Source organism: Mirounga angustirostris, unplaced genomic scaffold (genome assembly GCF_029215605.1).
Source record: "Mirounga angustirostris isolate CCGP_5_RB_7025 unplaced genomic scaffold, mMirAng1.0.hap1 SCAF_9, whole genome shotgun sequence".
Classification (NCBI taxonomy): domain Eukaryota; kingdom Metazoa; phylum Chordata; class Mammalia; order Carnivora; family Phocidae; genus Mirounga; species Mirounga angustirostris.
The window spans coordinates 96,572,507-96,597,275 of NW_026991717.1; the positions used below are offsets into that span (position 1 = coordinate 96,572,507).

The 24,769-nt window shown below is 34.5% G+C and overlaps 1 protein-coding gene across 5 annotated transcripts in view; it reads right to left on the bottom strand.

Annotated features, from left to right (window-relative positions):
- MAP4K5 (mitogen-activated protein kinase kinase kinase kinase 5) overlaps window positions 1-24,769 on the bottom strand; it is a 110,393-nt gene that overhangs the window by 29,605 nt on the left and 56,019 nt on the right. For 4 of the 5 annotated variants that reach the window (XM_054513698.2, XM_054513699.2, XM_045900820.3 and 1 more), the window contains 9 exons: window positions 22,295-22,342; window positions 22,164-22,206; window positions 21,102-21,174; window positions 16,679-16,810; window positions 14,535-14,597; window positions 12,749-12,830; window positions 11,711-11,827; window positions 6,105-6,183; window positions 733-791 (listed from right to left, as the gene is read on the bottom strand). In XM_054513698.2, the coding sequence (XP_054369673.1) occupies window positions 733-791; window positions 6,105-6,183; window positions 11,711-11,827; window positions 12,749-12,830; window positions 14,535-14,597; window positions 16,679-16,810; window positions 21,102-21,174; window positions 22,164-22,206; window positions 22,295-22,342 (696 nt within the window). The remainder of the gene's footprint in view (window positions 1-732; window positions 792-6,104; window positions 6,184-11,710; window positions 11,828-12,748; window positions 12,831-14,534; window positions 14,598-16,678; window positions 16,811-21,101; window positions 21,175-22,163; window positions 22,207-22,294; window positions 22,343-24,769) is intronic. The other variant, XM_064571022.1, reaches the window with a different exon arrangement.

A 24,769-nucleotide genomic window follows, 5' to 3' on the forward strand; every position in this document is an offset into this window, starting at 1 on the left:
CCAAATAAAACAGAAAAACGTAACTGAATTATCTGCGTCACTAATCCATTAGTGTGGAAAGCTAAACATCATATTATTAAGCTATCGTGAACTTACTGGTGCTATTTTTTCCCAATGGCATGGAAATTGAGAATTATATATCAATATATACAGTAAGAAGAGCATTACTGCCAAATGTTAAGAATGAAGAGATCCATTAACAGAAGACAATTCCTATAAAAATTATACTTTGCCAAAGCTGAAAAATAAATATATTAAGATAATATCTAGGCAACTCTAATAATACCTTGCTCTATTACTTATTTCCTTTTAGATAAGGAAAGGTTTAATGAAATAGTAACCTCAAAATAAGAGCAATGCGTTAAAAAAATAGCTGTATTAACAAATAAATATTAAAACAAGGTAATGCAAACATAAACTCTAAACCTAAAGAGTTGGTAAGAAAAAATATCCTGAGAGCTTTAAGCTGAACATCAAATTCATATATTTAATAACTTCATGTAAATCCTTCCAAAGACTCAGAAGCGTCAAAATGAATGGTTAAAATGGTCTATTACACATTATACCCTAGTCAAAATGTACGTAACTATAAGCTTTTTCAAACTTTAATGTGTGAAATGCAGTATCAAAATTATTGCTTAGAAGAGTATATAACTTTGTTCCTTAGTCAAAGTATACCTAAGTTTTCTCAAATTTTAATTTGTAAAGTACTTCAAAAGTAATAATTCCTACCATTTCATCCCGTGCTTCTGTTTCTTTTCTCAGAGGAGGTTCGAACTGTAATTTGTCAACTGCAAAATATGTAACAGATATTCACAAACTCTATCTAAAGGGTTAATCTCAGAAATGTAACAAGAAGCATATGTACTGGGGAGAGGGAAAGGGAGAAGGAAGAAGAAAAGATTTTTTACGCAAGAGTACCCCTTTTTTAATATTTACCAAAAGAAGGTAACAATTTGGTATCTTCCTAATAACTCTACTTAATTCTCCATTGGAGTCAGGAAATTAAGCAGCACTTTTTGTGTATAAAAGATTTCAAAAAATTAATCAAAGTATCCATTTGACTAAGAAAAAACACTTTAAGGATTTTCTGTCTAGGCTGCACACTCTGTTCTAAGGCTATAACTTTATGGTGGGGATGAACCTCCCCATATTACCTGTAATTATCTAAAAAGAACAAACAGTATTTAAATTAAATGTTGTAATAGTATTTGGAAATTTAATATATTTTGTTCAATGTGTATTTTACTTGGCCTGCTCAAACTTCTCTTATGTGAAATATTCTAAAACAGAGAAAAGGATGGCTTATTATCTACTTCACAGTTGTTTTGGGGGGATTTTTTTTTTTTAAGTAGGATGGAGTCCAACATGGGGCTTGAACTCATGACCCTGAGTTCAAGATCTGAGCTGAGATCAGTTGAACACTTAACCGACTGAGCCACCCAGGTGTCCCATAAAGTACACAGAAATTTAAGATCATAAAATTTAATGTGATTAAAAAACAAACAAACCAAAAAATTCATATTTGCATCATAAAGATGCAAGATACCCAATACAATCTTGGCAAAAAAAAAAAAATTAAAAAAATCATTTTCAAAAAGGATCCAGTTGTTCTTATCCCTAAAACAAAATCTGTAAAGTAATGAAGTTCTTATATAATTCATTAAACAAAAACATTGTCATAAAAATTTTCAGTAAGATTGAAAGACAGTTCATAAAGCATTGTATTAACTTTTCAAAAATAACCTAAAATAAAAAGCTCTCACTTATTACTTCTTAACATAATTTAAAAAATACCTTAACTCAAAAACCACTACTCTAATTCACTACTTCAACTCATTTGAGACAGAGATGAACTAAAGTTTTTTTTTTGTCACAACTAGAAATACTGGCAGGCAAGGAGGTGTAGAAAAGAAAGAGAAAATGTCATTATTATCTTTAACAATAAGAATTATAGATCAAGCAAATTTCAAGACTTACAAGAAATTCCAAGAAAAAATGAGTTTCATAAACACTTAAGATGTTTTAAAACATAAGAAAAGTACTCCTTAAAAAAATCAAATTCCTTATGACCATTCTAAAATTATTGCAGCCATAACTTATGGCACAGAAATGCTAGAGCCTCCAATATCATTCTTTTATGTGGTAGATGGGACCTCAAATTGTTTTGTTTTAAAGGAAATACTGACAGTACCTTCGGGTGCATCTTTGGCCTACGAAAATCCAAAGATGGGGAGGTCTTCTATTATACATATTCTTTTATTTCTGTAAGATGATGTAGGTTCTAGCCATAATGAAGTAATAGGAATTGGACTTATCCTTCTGCTTTAAACATCTACATACATGTAACACCAATGTGTGCACAAACGATATGAAGTAATTATTTTGGGGTAGTGGCTAACAGACCCCACAACGCTGTCATCCTTGAGAGAAGGGAATACACAGTGGTAAGATCCACATTCACTCTAGCTTTCCACCTGGAGGCACTTTCCAAACTAGGGCACAAGAAAGTGTAATCCGAAGAGAGAGTAACAGTCTTACTGGGTGCAGGAAACAAAGGCTGGAGATTGGGGCTGCTTAGGTGGTGGGAATTTGAAGGGCAGAGTGCCAGAAATAAGAAAGCTACACGAAGGAACTCTAGAAATATGCCAAGAGATCTCTTTGTCTTTGGATGAATACTAAACTGCCCATGAGCAAAAAAAAAAAAGCAAGACTGTACAAAGTGTGTCACCAAAAGCTAATAGAGTGCTCTGAGCTAAATGTAGATTCTGGTGATCACAGTGCCAGGAAAGATAGCTGAGTTTCTAACCAAAGGAAAGAGCTTGCTGAATACTCTGGTAAAACCTGACATTAGCTTTAAAAGGATCAAGCTGACATACCAGTTAATTAACTTTTTTTTTAATGTTATGTTAATCACCATACATTACATCATTAGTTTTTGATGTAGTGTTCCATGATTCATTGTTTGCATATAACACCAGTGCTCCACGCAGAACGTGCCCTCTTTAATACCCACCACCAGGCTAACCCATTCCCCCACCACCCTCCCCTCTAGATCCCTCAGTTTGTTTTTCAGAATCCATAGTCCCTCATGGTTCATCTCCCCCTCCAATTTCCCCCCCTTCCTTCCTTCTTTAAACACCCTTTAGAATAAAGAGGACACAACCATACACTCAGTGTTGCACCACAATGTCCAAGATATAGTAATAATAAAAAATAACCAGAGAAGAAGCAGGAGAATAGAAACCATAACCAGCAGAAAAGAGACACAGAACTTCAAATAAAGGGGTTTCCAAACACAGCATTCCAAGTTTCCAAGAAAACAGGCCTCTGGGTCAATTTTCACAGTACTGGACCTGAAAGTCACCCTATCATATATATCTCTTTTTTTGTGTTGTCATATTTCACTTGAACTCTACTCTTTCCAAAACCCTCTAACTCTTCTTTTCCTTTGTTTAATGAGATGTTCCATCGTCCCTCTAGTGTGTGTTCTCCCTCATTATATGGAGTCAACACACCTGACTTTGTTGGACTACAAATTCATCCTTGGTGCTCTTAGACTAGGCCAAGATCATAATAATTACTTACATCCACTAAAAACACATAGGAAGAATGCTTATACTAGTCATAATAGCCAAAAACTGGTAACAAATCAAGTGTCCATCAACCAAGGAATGGATAAATTATGTTATAATCATACAGTAAAACATTCTATTACTGTGAAAACAATTATTTCTATACATGACATGAATGACTCTCACAGACATAATGTTGAACAAAAGAAACCAAGCAAAAAGGGTGCAAACTGTAAACCCCATTTATCTGAAGATCCAGATCAAGGTAAAAACCAATCTATGGTGACAAAAGAAAGGAACAATGACTAGCCTGGGCAATGGAAAGGGCAGAGGGATATAGGAAGATAGAAGGGCGCTGACTGTGAAGGAGCACTAGGGAAGGGGCCTTCAGAGATACTGGTACTGGGTGATTATTTTGATCTGGGTGGCAGTTTCATGAGTGTATACATTTTTAAAAGTTCATCATATAATACACCTAAGCATTTTATTGTATGTAAGTTAAGAGCTCAAATTTTAAAAATGAAACAAAAAACTAAGAATAAAACTAACTAGGTGTATATAAAATCTATTAAGCCAAACACATAAAAACAAAGCTATAAAATGCTCTTGGATAGACACAAAAGAAGACTTGAGAAAATGTAAAGATAAATCACCAATAAAATGACCTTCAACTTTACCAATTTTTTCTGGTATTGAAGCATAAAGAGCTTACACCATGAAGATATTAGTACCCTGGCCATTCAGGAAAGAACTAAGTCTTGAACTTACCTCTGAAAAAGCCTATCTTAGTTAAGAAGACAGACTATCATAAAGAGGTCAACTCTCCCCAAGCTAATACATGAACTTTTATGAAATCTCAGTAAAAATACTGAGAATTTTTTTTAACTAGATAAGCTGATTCTTAAGTTTATGTGGAAAAATACATTAGCAAAATATCATAACAAAGAACAGCAATAAGATACGTATGGGGGGTAGGGAGGAGTGAGGAGAGTAGGAGGAAGGTTAGTCCTAACAGATTTTAAAAGACGTAATAAAGACAAAATAATCAAATTATGCTATTGGCACATGACTAGACATACTAATGCAATGACAGAATTTCTGGAAAGAATCCAAAAATATATATGGCCATTTAGGTACATCATAAAGGTGATATAACAAATCCATTGGTGAAAGTATTAAGTTTTTAATAATTAGCATTTAGACAAATGGGTAGTCACTTAAAAAGAACTGAAGTTGAATCCATACTTCATTCCTCTTACCAAATAAATTAATATCTTGTATCAAAGATTTAAATATTAAAGAAGGGAAACTGTAAAAATAGAAGAAAAATAATAGAATTCTTTTGTAATCTTAAAATCAGGAAGGCTTTCCTAAATATGACACAAAATTCAAAAGCTACAGAAGAAAATATAGGCAAGTTAGACTATTAATTGAATACTTATACACCTGCAAAAAATAAAAAAGATAGCTTTATAATGGAATAGCAACTTTGCCACTTCACTGTATGGTATTTGAAGTCCAGAGAGTTCACCTGGGATTATATAAGAAGATAGCATAAGAAATATCAGCAATCTGAGACTAACAAAGAGATGAAATCTTGAATTACCGGTTTAACTAAGAAAAGCCCTGACTGAATTGATGGATATGGGAAGGACATTCTAACTCTCCACTGACCTAGATATTTCCAAAGCTGTATCCAGAAAGCTAGAAATATTTGGGTTCAAGAAAACTCAGACTGCAACAAGATGCTCATCTGCAATAATTCTAATTAGCTTACATACTTAATAAATTATCTTTATTATAGTTTATAATTTTTTATCTTTTACTGTAAACTTTTAAAAAATCTCTTTTGAAACAAGTATGCATTTAAGTCCATATACTCACACCTAAAATTTCTTTGCAAATCTGTTCTTCTAAATTAATTTGGCTAAAGTAACAAATATCCTTGATACAAAATATTTGTCAATGATTAATTTATTGAATAAATGTCAATATCCCCTTAAGTATATATTTTAGAGAAGATTCATCTCTCCTGTTAACTTAGACTAAAAAAACTGAAACCAACCCAAATGTCCAACAACAGGACATTATTCAACTACATATCACCTCAGTGAAAAAGGATGCAACCTTTAATGATTATAAAGGCTAGGCTAGTATATTGAAATGCTTCTATGTTAACTAAATTCAGTCATGGAAAAACATGAAGGCAATTTAGCAAAAATATTATCTGTGGGTTGGTACTGGGTGATGAGATTATGGGCAATGTTAATTTTCTATTTTTTTCCTCTTACAAATTTTCTACAATGAACATACATTACCTTTATAATTAGTGTATAAAAACAATTTAATTAAAAAACAAGAGAATTCCATTATAAACCTGAGAAACAACCTCTATTTTAGAGGTATTCTGATTATGTTAAAGCATGTAGCTTCAGTTAGTCTGAAATTTTATTATTCCAAAAAGACCCACAAAAACACCCAGCTCAACCCTCCAAAACCACCAATTAAAAATGTATACCAAACACATACAATTTATTTCTGAAGCTGTCCGTTCAGCTCTGGCATTCCTGTTTGTAGATCTAATGGTATGACGAATGATTGCATGGGGCTGTGAATATAAGCATAATATACACACTTTAAAAAATTTCAATGATAAAGTTAAAAGGTCAAACTTTTTAACTAAATGATCATTTACTGACAAACATGACTACCTACTAATAGAGCAAATTATAGGATAAACACAATTAAATGAACACTAAGATACTTCAAAAGTTATTCACTTATTTCATGTTTATACTGTATAAAGTACTGAGAAGATGCAAAGAAAGTCAGACAGAAATCTTATCTTTAAGGAGTTTGTAGTGTAGGCAGTTAAGATGCACAAATAATACGATTAGAAAATGGTCAATGCCATTCATTAAGACAATTACTATTAATGCCCAGATGAAAAAGAAATGACTTCCACCTGAAAGGGTATAGAAGTTCTTCATGACAGAGCTGTAATCTGATCTGGGCCTGAAGGACAGTAGGCATTGGATGTGCAGCAGTGTGGGAAGCATTCTAGACAGCAGAGAGAATATGAACAAAGTAATGCAAGAAGAGAAAGAAATTGGAGCATTCGGAGGAACTGGAGTTGGTTATTATTTGGCTTCAGTAAAGATTAAGTGAAGAGATGACAAAGCTGCACAGACAGACTGGGGAAGAGCCAGATCATGAAAGGCTTCAAATGTCAGCGAGGGCTCTCAATTTTATTTTCTCGGCCAAGAAATTTTTTGGAGATTTTACAAAAAAGGAGTGGTATTTCAGAGTCAGATTTAAGAGTAATTGGATAAGTGTATAAGGAGGCACGGAGGGGAGAAACACTGGATGCAGGGAGATTAAGTAAGAATACTGTAGTAAATCAAGTAAGAAGCTTGCTACTTTACACCCTTTTGCATAAGCTCCTGATTCTTTGAAACTATGCCTTCAGCTCAACTGCCACCTATCAAATTTCTAATGATTCACTCTCATTCACTGATGAATGACAGTGGCTCATATGTTTTCTCCTCTACTTCAAGACCCACCATTATACCAAGGGACTTAACAGCTCATTGTTTGGGACTTGTTTTCTGACCTCATCTCACTCTCCCAGACTTCAATATTCCATACACTCTCAATTCCTAAGATCACTGCCTGGACCTTGCCATCAGCTCTGACGCTCAAACTCACGCTATGCTCCAAACTTCTCACCCTTTGAGCTATCTCTCATTTACTCCCTTTACACTATTTCATGTTCACATTGGAATCTCAAGTCCATCGACCCATTACCTTGTTACCCTCCATTCTCTCATCTTCACTCTTCTTCCTATCCAGTTTGTATATGGTGGTCTACAATTTCAAGCTATCTCTTGCCAATATCCTAAATTCCCTTTGCCCCACTCTCCTTCAGTACTCTGGCATGCCAAAATGACACCTTTGGATGAACTAAGCTAACTACCATTGTGTTTATATTGGGGATACCAATCACTACTGGAGGAAAGTCACCCAGCAGACCACACTAAAAATTCATCTCATCTGAGGCTTCAACTTTGCCCACAAACCCTTGTCTAATCATTTAACCCAACCATTCTCCTCAATTACTATTTCACACCTTCTCTCCATACTCTCCAAACCCACTCATTTTCCCTCAGACTTTCAAGAGATGATCCTGCCATTTACTTCACAGAGAAAACTAGAATCATCAAATAGAAGATAACTTCTCGCAGCAATCTCAAATAACCTCCTCTCTCATGCAAGAGAAGTGTTTCATTACCTAAGATCAAGTGTCTCATAATCTAGATCCCAGCCCTCCTCCTTTCTCAGAGACTTTGTCTATTAATCTTGTTTCTCTTAAATCTTTCTTATCTCTATCTATTGGATCCTTTTCATAAGCATTTAATCCTGTTCAAAATTACTTTCCCCATATAAGCAGTAACTAATTAAATAAGTCCCCCACCAACTCATTTTCCTCCAACTAAATTGCGTAAATGTATTGCTATACTTATCTTCCAAACCACTCCAATCTAGCTTCACCTTGATAATTTGAATATTATCCTTTTAAAAAAGTAATCAAGCACCTCCACCTAAATCCAATGATTTAAATTATCTTCTAGGCAATATTCTTTTTTTTTAAAAAAGATTTTATTTATTTATTTGACAGAGAGAGACACAGCAAGAGAGGGAACACAAGCAGGGGGAGTGGGAGAGGGAGAAGCAGGCTTCCCGCTGAGCAGGGAGCCCGATGCGGGGCTCGATCCCAGGACCCTGGGACCATAATCTGAGCTGAAGGCAGACGCTTTAACAACTGAGCCACCCAGGCGCCCCTTTTAGGCAATATTCTTGTTAAAACTTTACCTCCTTCTTTTAATGGTCTTTATCAATCCTTTGCCATTCCTCTTAGCCTACTTGATTCTTACTTTTTTTAAAGATTTATTTATTTATTTTAGAGGGAGGGAGAGTGCGCACGGGGGGGGGGGCAGAGGGAGAGAGAGAATGAGAATCTTAAGCAGACTCCGCGCTGAGTGCAGAGCCTGACATGTGGCTTGATCGAAACCAAGAGTCAGACACTTAACTGACTGTGCCACCCACGTGCCCCCTAGCTTACTTGATTCTTAAATTTTGGGAGAAATCTCAGGATGCTGTCTTAGGCCCTTCTCTTTTTCTCATTCTACATGCTTCCCTTGAGTGATCACATTTATGCCTTAAGGTATTAACTACTTCTATACTTAATGACTTCCAAATTTATATCTGTAGTCCAAACTTTTCTCCCCAAGTTACAACCACATATCTAATTCCTTATGAGACCTCTCCATTTGGAAGTCTCGTGCAACATCAAAATTACTATACATAAAATTGAACTCCTCTTTCTTCCCAAACCTGATTTTACTCTAGTGTTTCCATCTCAATAAATGAGGCACTTTTATATCCACCCAGGCATTTAAATCAAAATCTAGCAGTGACCTTTATTCATCCCCCACCCTCATGTCTTCATCCAATCCCCAATCTCACAGAGAATTCCTGAATTAGTCCACTATTCTTCATCCTTGCTCTACATTCCTAGTCTAAAACACCACCCATCTCTACCCTGGATGGCCTCAACAGCCTCTAAAAGATTTTCAGAAATGTAACCACCATTCTGAGGTCACAGAGATCTTTAAAGCAAAGCAAGGCAAGGCTTTTTTTTTTTTTTTTTAAGATTTTATTTATTTGCGAGAGAGACAATGAGATACAGAGAGCATGAGAGGGAGGAGGGTGAGAGGGAGAAGCAGACTCCCCGCTGAGCAGGGAGCCCGATGCGGGACTCGATCCCGGGACTCCAGGATCATGACCTGAGCCGAAGGCAGTCGCTTAACCAACTGAGCCACCCAGGGCCCTATCACCAGGCTTTCTAACATGCTATTATTCCCTCTGCTCAGAACAATTCTGCCTGCTCTCTTCTTATAATTCCGATTTCTCTTTCAGGTTTTCAACTTACCTATCACTTCTACAGCAAGTCCTTTCCTGTCCCTAAAATTTGCCTCCACAGCACACTGTATTTCCCATTCCATAAGTTACCACATTTGTAAATTATTTGTTGGTATTTCTGAGTTTCCTTTGAGACCATACCATAAGTTCTTTGAAGGCAGGGATGGTGTGAATCTCATGCACCATAGTGCCCCCAACTACCTGGCATAAGGATTTCAAGAACTGAAAAGTACAGTGATAGCATTAAACAGAAATGGAGAACTCAGAAGGTAGAGTGGATCTGGGAAGCCCAGCAAAATAATGTGGGGAATAAAAAAAGAGTCTGGCAGGGCTCCTGGGTGGCTCAGTTAAGTGTCTACCTTTGGCTCAGGTCATGATCCCAGGGTCCTGGGTTGAGTCCCGCATCGGGCTCCCTGCTCGGCAGGAAGCCTGCTTCTCCCTCTCCCACTCTCCCTGCTTGTGTTCCTGCTCTCGCTCTCTCTTTCAAATAAATAAATAAAATCTTTAAAATAAAAATAAAAATAAAAAATAAAATAAAAAAAGAGTCTGGTTATTTATATAACCAGTGAAAGACAAATTGGGGAATCAAGTAATATCAATTCCACATTTAAGCTACAACGATTTTAATAATTTTTTAATTTTTAAGGGATTAAAATCTTAATTATTACAAGTCTGTAAATGATAGTTAAAGTAAAAAAAAAATCTATGAATGGTTAGCTTATTCAATATTTTCAATTAAAGTTCATTTAACACTCAACAAAATATTCACTAGGTACCTAATACAAGGATAAGACTATGCTATACACTAGGCAATGATTAGTTTTTAAAGATTAATTTTCAAAGATTAATGACTATTAAATACATATATAGAAATGGTATCATATTAATTAAACGATAGGCTTTGGAGTTAGTTTGCCTTGGATCCAAATACTGTTTCTTTACTTACTAGTCATATGATCTTGGGCAAATTACTTCTATTCTTTCACCTTTATTTCCTCATTTATAAAATGAGGATAGTAATAGAATCTGTTGCAAAGGGTTGTTTTGAGTATTAGATGAGTTAACGTGAAAATTATCTGGCCTAACACTTGATACACACTGACTACCCAAAGAGTGTTAGTAGTTATCATGATACTTATATGGTATAATTCAAAACTTAAGAACATAAAGTAGAACATTCCTTCAATAAATAATAACAAAGTTTGGTTCTATAGCCTTGCCAGAGTGAAGGTAGAGATATAAAAGGAAATAAAGGCATAAAGAGAAATGAAGAGACAAATTCAGAGAAACACAGAAATAAAAAGAAATCCTAAAAGGAGAGGAAGAAACACTGGTGAAAAAGTACAGCTGTGTTTTATAAAAGCTTAAGCAGGTACCTGACAACGGGCAGCAAGTCCCTCATTTCGGATTTACAAGTTTTGTTGTTAAATAGAATATAATTCAAAAAGATTTTACGATATTTTCAGAGAAGGAAAACACAGGACTAGTGCTACATGTAATAATATAAAATATAATAGTCTTCAACAAGTATTGGAAAGGATAAAATTTCTATGGGAGCCTCAATTTTTAAAAATAATTTGTATTCTGTTAATAACCTGTGTAATAGAGAAACTAAAAAATGACTAATTGGATTTCTAGAGAGCCTCTTTTGTGCAAAATCATATGTGCATGTGCTCTGGCTAACTTTTTGTTCTCTTGGTCCAAAGCAATGTTCCTAAAATCTTTTATTTCCTTAGAAATAGATGTCCTTTCTCTTTAGAGAAAGATCAGACTCTCACTACAGAATTTCAGGTATAGGGAGAAGGGAAAGCATTTATGGATTTCTGGGAGGGGAAAAAGATCTGATTCTAATTTTGGCTATCTCTTACTAACTTTGGGCAAACCAGCTAGGAAAATAAAATGATAAAAGTACTTTTAATTAGTCTAGTAATCCTCGTTCTTTCCAGAAAAAGTGTCAACCAGTTACGTTACATATGTTATACCGCAAATTTTTTTTTAAAGTATCAACTGGTAATTATATGCAGGATAAGTTTAGTTTACATTGCTAATTAATCTTTGTGGCTAAATCTATTATAACTAAAAGAGTAAATTAGAAAATGAACTCTCAGACCATATTAAACATTTTCAAATATTAGACTGCAAACACTCTTTACCTCAAAGTCATCGTCATCTCCCTCAGTGTAATGTGCATGGTTGTCTGGATTATTCACTTTGTCCAACAGCTCAACTGCTAGGGCCCTAGAGAGACCTGGCTGCCCTACAAACGTATGCTAAGTCAAAACAAAACAAAGTTTCATGAGTATGCTTTTACATCAGTGATTTATAGAAAATGTTATTTGTACTTTTTCATTCAGTAACTATCAGAGACAAGCATATGGGAGCATAATACAAATAAATTAGAGAAAGTATTAGTAAAAATATTAATCAGAGAAACCATAATTATATATTATCAAACTAAAGCACCCTTGTGGAATAAGTTTATAACATGAATTATTTTTCTAAGTTATCTGATCTACATTAGGTGTAAAATTACAACGTTGGCTATAACAACTAGACATTCAATACTCATGTCACTATAGTGATATATGCAAATGAATACTGAGGTACAGTCCAAATCACAATAAGAAAAAAGCATTTGTATTCCAAATTTGCATGCATTTAATTCAGTAACATTATATAAATGTACAGAGATACCTAATTAAATTTTGACATTTAAATAAAGTTTCCTTAGACTGCTGTAATCATTGACTTTCTAATATAAAGGTATTCTACAAATACATATACACACAGAGCATTCTATAAATTTACATAAGAAACCAAGAAAAATGACAGCAACATTTTCAAGTGTTTTCTCTAAGGCAGGGGTTGGCAAACTAAAGCTGATGGGCAAAATCTGGGGCACTGCCTCTTTTTGTAAATCAAGTGTTGCGTATTAAAGCCATACCCATTCGAGTATACTGTCTATGGTTGCTTTCCTGCTTCAGTGGCAAAATTTAGTAGTTGTACCAGAGACTGTGTGGCCCCAAAGCCTGAAACATTTACTACCTAAGCTCTTCACAGAAAGTTTGCTGACCCCTGCAGTAAGAGATCACTAAATTTTTATATTAAAAATCCTAAATACTTCTGTTCAAGTGATATGCCTACTTACTGCATGACTACAGAAAATTCCCCTATAATTTAAATTGACTTACAGTCAGAAGTCTTTCAGCGGTTGGTCTTTTTTTGGGGTTTTTGGTTAGTGCTATTTTGACAAAATTATGGAATGTTGATGACCTTCAAATAAAAAGAGACATGTACAAAAATATTTCACTAATATTAGTTATTGGTGTTACTAAATAAAACTAATTTACAAGCAGTTAGGAAGTCTGAAACACATGATTTTTCTCTTAGGCCTCTTAGCTCCATATAAGCCAAAAAACAAAACCCAAAGCACAGTATATTCCTTGAAAACAGGTGTCAGTTTCATCTGTAAGAAAGATGAAATTAGTTGACAAATCAGTAACATATAACCTCTAAAAAATACACTAAAAACCAGAAATGGGCAGCTGCGTCATTTATAGGATTTATAATCTTGTGTTCTAGATGCCAGTTAGGAATCAAAATGGCCTTTTCTCATTGCTTAAATTAATATAATATATAAATGTTTTCCTATACCAGAAGAATGGCACGGAGGTATGGTGGGTAATGTAAAAGATTATCTAAACCCTTACAGGGTCACTGAATTTCTTAGGAATAAGGGCAACCACATAGCAGTTCTCTTGCAGAGAACTCAAATCACTGCATTATATTTGGTGACTTGTGGTGCGGATAACAGAGTCAGAGTACCCTGAGACTGGCAAAGGTCCTCCAATGGCAACAACTGCTCTGGAATCTGACTGTGAATTTAGCCATAACAGCTAGTAGTCATTCATTCCTGAATGTGAATATCCCGTCATTCCTGCCATAAAGTCCTCCAGTTCCAGTTGCTTAGGAGCTTAGGGTAACAAGGATTAGGAAGAAACCCCTATCACCACAAAAGAATATAGCCACAGTAGGATATAAACTCCTTTATTTCCAGTGTGATTTTCCCTTCACTCCTGGCATCATCCCCAGAATGGCCTGGCTCCTAAGTAATACTTTGCACAGACAAGCCAGTAAAACATAAAACAGTAGTTTAGAACCTGTTTTGGGGACAGGCCTCTTAAAATCTGAAACAAGATATGGACTGTCTCCCTAAAGAATGAATATACACAGAGAATTTGGGGAGCCCATGGGCCTCCCCCAATAAGAGATCCATTAAATCTAGATGAAGAATTCCTGAATTTAAGAACCTGGAAACTTTTATTTGCATGGTTTCTTTTATTAAATGTATGGGAAAACATTACCAGAAAAATAATTCTGAATTTTTATCATCCAATTAAAGATGTCCTAATGGACTTTAAGAAGAGACAAACTGCTTTACTTAGTAAGAGAAAGAAGAGATTAGGATGAAAATAAATATAACCTTTTTGAATATTAGGTAAGGAAGGCAGAAAAAATCAACAGTGATAAAGTGTCATGGTACTTGGGAAACCTTTTCATATTACCTTCCATAAAAGTAAACATGTCATTAACAGAAGTAACAGAATCCAAGGCAAAGATATGAATCTCCAAAATTTTAATCTATTCATCGCCAATGGTTTCCTGACCACACCTCTTACCCAAGCTTCTAAAAAACTAAGAAAATGATCAGAGTTTTACCAGAGGAGATTATAAAAATCTTTTGGATTGACATGGGTTTGTTCCTATTCCTTGTTACTCTAAGTTCCTAAGGAACTGGAATTGTCAAGAAAATAACCCATATCCTTGCCACAGCTCTGCAAGTAAATTAGATATATAATTTCAGGTAAACTGTTTAATAGCTCTGGGCTTCAATTTCATCATCTATAATGTAAGGGACCTGAACCTGTCTCCTTTTCATCGGTAAAATTCTATAAAACTATGTATTCTTTAACTTACCATTTTGTTTTGTCCTTTAGTTTTGGAGGCTGAAAATTACTTTTTGACATTAAGAAGAGGGCCCTGGAATAAAAATTTCAGTTAAGGAGCAATACTGAAATACTTTTATTACTTCATCTAATAATCAGAACGAATATTCTGTAATGCATTTATACAAATTAATATGTAGGCACTGACAAAAACCGGTATGGAATATGGAAATTAAGTTTTTTTAAAAGATTTTATTTTTTAAAAGCTCACCAATAATGTGGTTTTTAAAATAAATAAATTAATTAATTAATTACTTAATTAATGTACTCTCTATACCCAACACGGGGCTTGAATTTGCAACCCTGAGATTAAGAGTTGCATACTCTACCAACTGACCCAGCCAGGCACCCTGGAAATTAAATTTTTTATATTTTAGATACTTTATAGAAAACTTCTCCTAGCTATAGAGAGGATACTGAAATTTCAAACCAGCTCTTATTCACAGGGTAAAGCTACCAAATGTTAGAGAAGGGTTTTATTACAATACTGTTAACATATATAACTAGCATTGTATCTTAGGCACAAGTATATATAGTAATTATGTATCATTCTGTAACAGACATGATATGTTATTCTAACATCAGGTTGTACGCTTAATGGAAGATTTGTCTCTATAATTATTTTGGGTATATAGGCAAATTATATCTACTTCCTAGTCTTTTCCCCTCTTTTGGACAATAATTTTCCACATTTTCTCATTATGAATGATGTAGAAGTCAACCTGCAAGAGGACTTTATGAATTCACCTTTGACACATTTTCTAGGGCTGTGGGGCAGAAGGACAGAAGATTTAAGAAGGAAGTTCTGAAATGCTCTATTTCAGTATTTCCTACAAAACCCTTTACAGGTTTCTAAGCAAACTCCTTAGTCTTTTTTTTAAATACCAAAGATATTTTATCTTTTTAAAAATGAAATGATTCCTATATAAAGTTTATATTCCTACTACCCTGAGACATTATTTCAAATCTTCTGCGCTTTAGTCTTTATATAACCAATTATTATATTAGGTAATACTACATTGTTTTTTCACTAATAATCAATCTTCCATGTTGCTTTGGTTTATACATATGTAACAGCTGCCCTTAACTGCTAAAAAAATTTGCTTAACAATTACCAACTAAAAGAAAAAAAAATTTTTAAAAACACACAATTCAGCAGCTATTGCACATTTAGATTTTTTTCCATTGTTAACCTACAATGGGTAATTCTTAGCTTTTCCTTTTCTTGGATTATCTCCTAAGTATAATTTTCCAAGTAGTAGAATCAATGAAATATTTGTATTGCCCATAACAAGCAACATCAAATTATTTTCCTGAAGGTCTCTACTTTTACTGGCATTCCAGCTAAAAGTAGATATCTTTTAACTTGTGTATCTTTGGTTACTTAGGAGGTCAAATAGCTTTCCAAGTTTCTTTGTATCTGGTACTTACTCATAAACAATCTATCTTTTGCCTATAGAGTCTCTAAATGAATTCCTTATGTAATATACACTAATCCACTATCATGTTAGGACACTTTCCCTACTCTGTTTTCTTTTCAACTTTCTACTATTTAACAGTTCAAATTTTAGCTCAATTTATATTTTCCTTCAAAATATTAAAAATCTTTTCAAAGACTCTCAAATATTTTTCTGAGAGACAATATGCCCTAAAATGTAAATAGTAATTATGCTAAGCATAGCTACCTCATCATCCCTTGACAAAAGAAAAAGAAACAAAATCAAAAAAGAATAGAAAAAAAATCTCATCTATATCTTTTATCATTTGCTTATAATTCTGCTTAGAACAGAAAAAGAAACAAGTTTAACTGATGAAAGAATGAATGTAAAGACTTAAAAAAACTTTTTAAATGATAACTGCTATGTCCTAGTATGATGATTAAAGATTTGCTGTATGGAAAAGCTTCAAATAGAACTGATGATTCACTCCATGCTGCCTTAGGAACAGCAATAAAAGAGAGCAGGTATTAGGTGTGATTGATTACCCCTAGGTCCCTTACAACACCTTTACTATTTTGACATATTTGAAAATGAGCTGGGAACACCCAAGTTATCAATATTTCATTCTCCTCGAAAACTTTATTAATAACTGTATAATTGTAGATAGTGAGAACACCTCATTGGATGAAGATCAAACATAGGCGGCTGAAGCTCTCCAAGTTCAATCGCCGTTATTCCCACTGCCCAGATATCACAGAGCTGGTTGTAGCCACCATTCTTTTCTACTGCTGCAACTTCTGGGGCCATCCTAGGAGGAATCAGTGAATATAACATCTTTAGTTTTTAAAAATGATAGGAAATCTGCTATTTTTTGTTATATTTTTGTTATATTCACTAAACTAGAGGGAAAGAGGCTGACAGATGTTTACTGGGAAAGACTTAGTAAAGACGACATATATACAGATATACTCTTTCAAAATTCATTATTTCAAAATCATGGATCTTCTCTGAAGACTCGTGCTCTGAGGAAAAACTGTGTTGTCTTACTTTAGGTTTCTGTTTTGTGAATCTTGTCATATAATACGGGAAAAGAAAAGAATACCTAAATCCCATGAAATGTTCCCAAAGGAGGTGAGAATGAATCAGCAGGGAGCTATGGCAGGGTGAAGAGCCTCAACATTTCAGAGGACACAAGTGCAAATGCAGAGAGACTGGAGGAGAGCACGGAACACCTGGCAAGGTGATAGGACAGTGCTCCTCAGTGTATGATCTAGAGCCTTCCATGGAGCCATAAATTGCTTGTTATGAGTCTATGATAAGTACAGGAATTGAGAGTATTAACTCTTGTCCAAATACATGATCATTTTTTAGTAATTCATTTCTAACTTATTTTATAAAAGTATCAGTCTGTCATGAGCAGGAAATTTCAGAAAATTGGTCGTTCACCACAGGTAGTTTGAAAGGGTCTAAAAAGTATTTGTAAAATGAACTTCAGAAGTAGGAGCTAGATAATGAATAGCCTACTGATTATATAAGGAAGTTTAGACTTTATTGTGAAAATGGGGTAATTCTGAGGGGTAAACTTGATCTAAAACTCATGGCAATGTGAAGGACAGTATGAGAGGAGGTAAAAACAGAGTGGGGTAAATGAGCTGGATGACTATTTCAAAAATACAAGGGAAAAAAGATAAAGGACTTTTCAAATGCAGTGGCAGAGGAGACTGAATGAAAGGGGTTGACTGAAGAGACTGATTTGAGTATAAAATGCTTGTGGATATTAGAGTAGAGCTATTATCAAACAACTGTGGAATATATCTAAGACTGAAGGTCAATTTAATAACTGAGTTGGAGTTATTTGTTTGGGATTCAGTAGTATATAATAATGGCATTTGAAGTTATAAAGTATAAATATTACTCGGGGGCGCCTGGGTGGCTCAGTTGGTTAAGCGACTGCCTTCGGCTCAGGTCATGATCCCAGGGTCCTGGGATCAAGTCCCACATCGGGCTCCCAGCTCAGCAGGAAGCCTGCTTCTCCCTCTCCCACTCCCCCTGCTTGTGTTCCTGCTCTCACTGTCTCTGTCTCTGTCAAATAAATAAATAAAATCTTTAAAAAAAAAAAAAATAAATAAATATTACTCGGGGGAAATACTCTTTTTTTAATGTTTACTATTTTAAAATTAATTTATATTAAATATCCATAAGGTAAAAGTTGCTTTTATTTTTTAAAGATTTTATTTATTGATTTGAGAGAGAGAGTGAGCATGAGTGCAGGGGAGGAGCAGAGGGAAAGGGAGAAGCAGACTTTCTGCTGGGCGGGAGCCTGATGTAGGGCGCAATCCCAGGATCCGGAGATCATGACCTGAGTCGAAGGCAGAAGCTTAACTGACTGAGCCACTCAGGCACCCCTGGAAGTTCCCTTTATATGTACTTAGATTACAAAAAGTTACATAGCACAATGTCTCTCAACTTAAAGGTGGTTAAGGATATAAAATATGTATACTAAAAATGCTGATATGTAGATGTACCCTGTTATATGCAAGTACTATGTACATAAAAATGGATATAGGAGTAAGGAGAAGAAGCTAATCACTACTATGGAACAAAATGAGTAAAGGCAAGTTCACAGAAGTTGAGCTGGAACCTAGAGAAAGCATATGGGTTTCAGCTCTTCTGCCCACCAGAATCAGTGGTGGGTAAGTGGAGCACCAAGTTGACCAGGAGTGTTGCAGTTCCTGGCGCAGTGGGAAGCAGAGCTGTGATCTATCAGTCTACCATGAGTGCAGAAAGGCAGAGTGTGTGCCAGTTTTAAGACCAGGCAGGACTTAAGATAAACAGAGAAGATGGATATACTAGGGAGGTAATAATACCTAATATAGTCAGGGTACAAAAAACAAATTTTGACTAGAGAAGAATGTTCACAGGGGAGGACAATCACAGAAAGAGACTGAGGAAGGAAATAGGCATATGATGAAGGAAATTCTATAGGTAATCTAACTTAGCTATGTTTTCTTCTAACTTTTATTTAAGTGATACTTATCGGGCCTTTATTTTTCCTGTTGTTATAATTGATATGTGTTGACAAAGAGAATTTGGAGTATATGGAAGAAAACAAGTCAAACATTATCCCACTCAAAGACAGCCACTGTTTCACATATTTACATCCATAAATTTTACTTACGCATGTATCTACTTTAACATGGCATTATATTATGCTACTTTTAATCTTAAATATGCTATTTTTTTTTAAAGATTTTATTTATTTATTTGACAGAGAGACACAGCGAGAGAGGGAACACAAGCAGGGGGAGTGGGAGAGGGAGAAGCAGGCTTCCCGCAGAGCAGGGAGCCCGATGTGGGACTCGATCCCAGGACCCTGGGATCATGACCTGAGCTGAAGGCAGTCGCTTAACCAACTGAGCCACCCAGGCGCCCAAATATGCTATTTTTAATCTTGCTTTTTTGAATAACAGTTCATCATGAACCTATCCACGACTGGCCATTCATCTTTTACAACAGGATTGATTGATTGATTACAACAGGATTTTTAATACCAGCAATTTATTCCATTGATCTGAATAAATGTAATTTCCTTAACTAATTCTTCTTGCATGTGCATACCTTCTCTCAGTCTTTCATTATTAAAGTACTGTGATAAAGCTCTTCATATAATAATGTGTCTCTCTGATAAATTACTACAAGCAGAATTCAGACTAAAAAAACAAACATTGTTAAAGGTTTTTGAAAAACATTATTGCCAAATTATCCTTCAAAATTGTTCTACCAATTTCCACTTTCACTGTCAAATATTTAGTGACAGTGATAAGTATTACCCATGATTCCAAATATTTTCCAATTTGGAGAAAAGAATGGTGTTGTTCATTTAATTTACATTTTTGGTCATCATTAGGGGAAACATTTTTCATATTTCATGACATCTTATATGTATTATTTTAATAACTGCTTCTAATGAAATAGTTTTATTGACCTATTAAGAAGTTATATATTAAAGATACTAAAACCTATTTTTGCCATATTTTAGTGGATATTTCCTGATTTGCTATTTGCCTTTCACTTTTGTTCTAGTGTTCAACTTTAAATTTTCATGTAGCTAAATCTATCAATTTTTCCCTTTAACGTTTTCTGCTTTTATGCCAAGAAAGGCTTACTCAACTCTTTTTTTTCTTTTTAAGATTTTATTTATTTTATTTTAGAGAGAGTGAGCGAGTGAGCAGGAATAGTGGCAAAGGGAGAGGGAGAGAATCTGAAGCAGATTCTGTGCTAAGCATGGAGCCCAATAAGGGGCTCGATCTCGTGACCCTGAGATCATGACCTAAGCCAAAATCAAAAGTTGGATGCTTAACTGACTGAGCCACCCAGGCACCCTGGCTTACTCAACTCAAAGCAGATAGTCACTGATAGTTCATTTGGTTTCACTTTTATATTTAACTATTTCCATACACAATTTATTTTGGCATTAGGTATGAGGTATGGAGCAACTTTAAATTTCTTTCCAAATAGTAAGTTACCCAAACACTGATTTTAAAAAATCCAACCTTTCATACAAATTTTTGTCACCTTTTATAATATTCATTAAATTATATTACATATTAAGGTTTATTACTAGATATTCTGTTATATTTCAATTATCTATCTTCATTAATGAAAGCAGTGTTTTAGAAAGATCATTTTGTCAGTACTTGGTAAGATGCACTGAGGAAGGTGGCTGGTGCATGCATGAATTTTAAACAACCAGAAAGTGAAGACCTGGATTAAAATAGAATCAATACCAAAAGTAGGCTAATAAAAATGACAAGAGATTATAAATAAGAGCCTTTCTTTTGAAAAATCTCATACTTATGAGTCCTCTTAATACAAAATCCCAGGGACAACAGGAATTATTAGCTCTTTAACACAGGGAAAGATGGACAATAAAAATGGGTATCAAAGTTCCCTAACCCAATCAGAAGTAGGATAGTATCAAGGAGCATGCAAATTTCCAGACTTTCAGTCAACTGTCAATTGTATCACTAAGTATCTATGCTGATCACCAACTCTGAAGAAATGAAAATGCACAAAGTCTAATCATAATAATATCTTACCAGTAGGGAGTGCCAATGAAAGATTTTCTCTTTGCAATGGTGGCTGTTATTTTCGCAGCCACGCCAAAGTCAGCTAGTAAGGAAAAAAATTGAATAAAAATTTTAGTTCTTTCAGTGAAGTTACCCACATTTCTAAATTTCACCCTTAGGCATGGCATTATTAAGAATTCAGACAATAATGCTAAGGAAATGTATATAAAATGAATACCTAAATATTTTCTTGCTTAGTTTATAACATTCATTGAAGGAAAATCATTTTTTGGCACTTTACTAGAATGAAGCATACTTTATAAAGAACAAAGTTAATAAAAAACTTATAAGCACGATGAAATTAATTAGGAAAAAAAACCATAAAAAAATAAACCTCCCACCTGGATGCCTTTTACTCTAACACAAGTAGGGCAGTATCTTGGTGCTATTAAAGAGAGTCTTTTTTTCTCTATATAAACGTTACTGTTGTTACACATGACTGTAAAAAAGTAAATATACATATAGTTCATTTTTGTCATTTAACTAACACCTCAGGGAATCTACTCTTGTTCTCCTTAACTATTAATTTTGATGACTGAATAATGTTCCATAAGTGGATTTATTACAGTTTAACAGTTTTTTTTTTTAAGATTTTTTTATTTCTTTATGAAAGAGGGGGTGGCCAGTGAGCACAGGGAGGAAAAGAGGGAGAGGGACAAGCAGGCTCCCCACTGAGCACAGAGTCCAATGTGGGGCTCCATCCCAGGACCCTAAAATCATGACCTGAGCCAAAACCAAGAGTTAGACCTTAACCAACTGAGCCATCCAGGTGCCCCCAGTTTAACAGTTTTTTTATTGCTAGCTCTGTTTTTACTTTTTCTGTTATAATGTATAATTAATAGTTCTATGAATAAAGATCTTTTTCTTTAGGATTAATTTCCTTAAACTATCTCAGGAGTATAATTACTGGATCAAAACATGAATATTGTTGAGGTTCTTGATATGAATATTAAGCTTATATAATGTTAATTCTCATTTAAAATTTTATTAAATCTTTTTGGGAAAAAATTTGAGGAACTTGAAATAACATACCTAATTTTACATCACCATGATCTGTCAATAAAATATTTGCACCCTAAAACAAAAATATAAATACTATTAAATTACCATTATAAAACTCCTTCTGATAAAATTACCAATTTAAGCACATTAAATGAACTTACTTTGATATCCCTATGCATTTTGCCTTTAGTATGCAAATAGGCAAGACCCTGAAGTTAAAAAAAAAAAAGTATGCATTAGCAAAGTGCAAACCTAACACCTACACTATCTTTTTTTTAAGATTTCTCATTTGAGAGAGAGAGCAAGAGAACACATGCACTAGGGGTAGAGGGAAAGAATCTTCAAGCAGTCTCCCAGCTGAATGCAGAGCCCACCACGGGGCTTGATCCCACAGTCCATGAGATCATGACCTGAGCCAAAACCAAGAGTAGGATGCGTAACCAACTGAGCCACCCAGGTGCCCCAATACCTGTATTTTCTACTTAAATTCTCACTGAATAAGAAAAACTAGAATGTCTTTGGGGGGGGAGGGGGAACCTAGAAGAGTTTCTTTTTACTAACCAATGTTTACTGTATTTTATGATTTCAAATTCATTTTCTGGTAAAAATCAGAAATATTTTACTGTAACATCATCACCAAGATAACGAACGTATCCATCACCCTCAAAAGTCCTCCTTACACACAAACACGGATCTGCTTTCTATCACTACAGATTTAAATTTTCTAGAGTTTTACATAAACTGAATTATATAGTATATTCTTTTTTGTCTGGTCCCTTTCATTCACAATAATTAATTTGAGATTCCTTGTTAATGTGTATATCAATAGTTCATTCTTCTTTATTTTTGAGTAGTATTCCATTGTACAGATACACCGAATTTGTTTACACATCCACCTGTTGATAGACATTTGGATTGTTGGATTGTTTACAGTTTTTGGCTTTTATAAATAAAGCTGCCATTAAGGTTCATATACAAGTACTAGTATGATTTTTTCCCCTTAGGTAATACCTAGCAGTGTAACTGAATTATATGGTGGTAATAAATTTAAACTTTTAGGCAAATGCCAAACTGTTTTCCAAAGCAGCTGTACCATTTTATATTGAAACCAGCAGTGTATGAGAATTTCAGTTAATCCATATCCTCACCAACCTTCTTAAGGTCAGTCTTTTTAATTTTAGCCATTCTTTGGTGAAGTGTCTGTTTTTTTTTTAAGATCCAAGTGACTTTATTAAGCACGATTCACAAGTTGAGCAGCATCCCATCTACCAAGTAGAGTTCCAAGGAGTTGTACAAAATTTCTAGGAAGGAGGGTGGGACAAGAAGTTATTAATAAAAATGATTGTTTCAGGCAGGGTCACCTTCCCTTAGGGGGAAGGGCAGGGGTCTTATTAGGTCGGGGGATGGAGAGGGCCCACGTGACAGATTCCTCACTGATTTCCCGACCAGCATCAAATGTCTGTTCAAATCTTTTGTCCGTTTGTTTATTGGGCTCTTGTTTATTACTGACTTTTGAGAGTTATTTATATACTCTGGATACAAGTTCTTGATCAGATATACACTTTACAAATATCTTCTTCTAGTCTGCAGCTTCTCGTCATTCTCTTACCAGTGTCTCTAGAAGAATGGAAGTTTTCAATTTTAATAAAGTCTAATTTACCAAGTTTTTCTTTTATGGATCATGCTTTTCATGTTATGTCTGAAAATGCTTTGCTTAATTCAAGACTGCAAAATTTTCTCTTGTTTCCTTCTAGCAGTTCTAGTTTTAGGTTTTAATATTTAGGTCTATGATTACTTTTAGGTTTTTACATATAATATGAAGTACAGCTTAAGGTTCATTTGTTAGCGTATGGATGTCCAATTATTCCAATACCATTTATTGAAAAGTCTGTACTTTCTTCACTGATTTGTCCTTTCAACTTTGTTAAAAACCAGCAGTCCATTTATGTGTAGATTTATTTCTGGTCTTTCTATTCTGTTCCAATGAGCTACTTTTCTACTCTTATGCCAATGCCACTATGTTTTGATTAATACAGTTTTATAAGTTAAAATTGCTGCTGGCTCTCAAATTTTGTGCTCCTTTTTAAAGTTGTTTGACTATTCTAGGTTCTTTGTATATCCACAGTAATTTTAGAATGAGCTTCTCCATTTCTACAGAAAAAATTGCTTCCATAGATTTTGTTTGGGATTGCACTGAATCTATAGGTCAACTTGGGGAGAACTGACATCTGAACTATTGTTGAGTCTCCTGATCCATGAATACAGTACAGTTCTCCATTTACTTAGTTCTTCTTTATTTTTTCTCAGCAGTTTTGTAGTTTTTAGTATGCAGGGATTTATGTTTCTTTTGTATTCCCTTAAGAATGTCGTATCTTTTGTTACCGTTATTATAAAAGTTCTGATCGTCTGTTGCTAGGGTACGGAAATCCAATCGATCTTGTACATGGATCTTGAATCCTGCAAACGTTTTAGCCTCAATTATTAGTTCTAGAAGCTACTTTGTAGACTTTATTCCATTTTTTATATAAATGATTATGTGATCTGTGAATACAGTTTTACTTCTTACTTTCTAATCTGGATGCATTTTATTTTTTTTCTTATTGCACTGGCTGAAACCTCCAGTACAATGTTGAAAA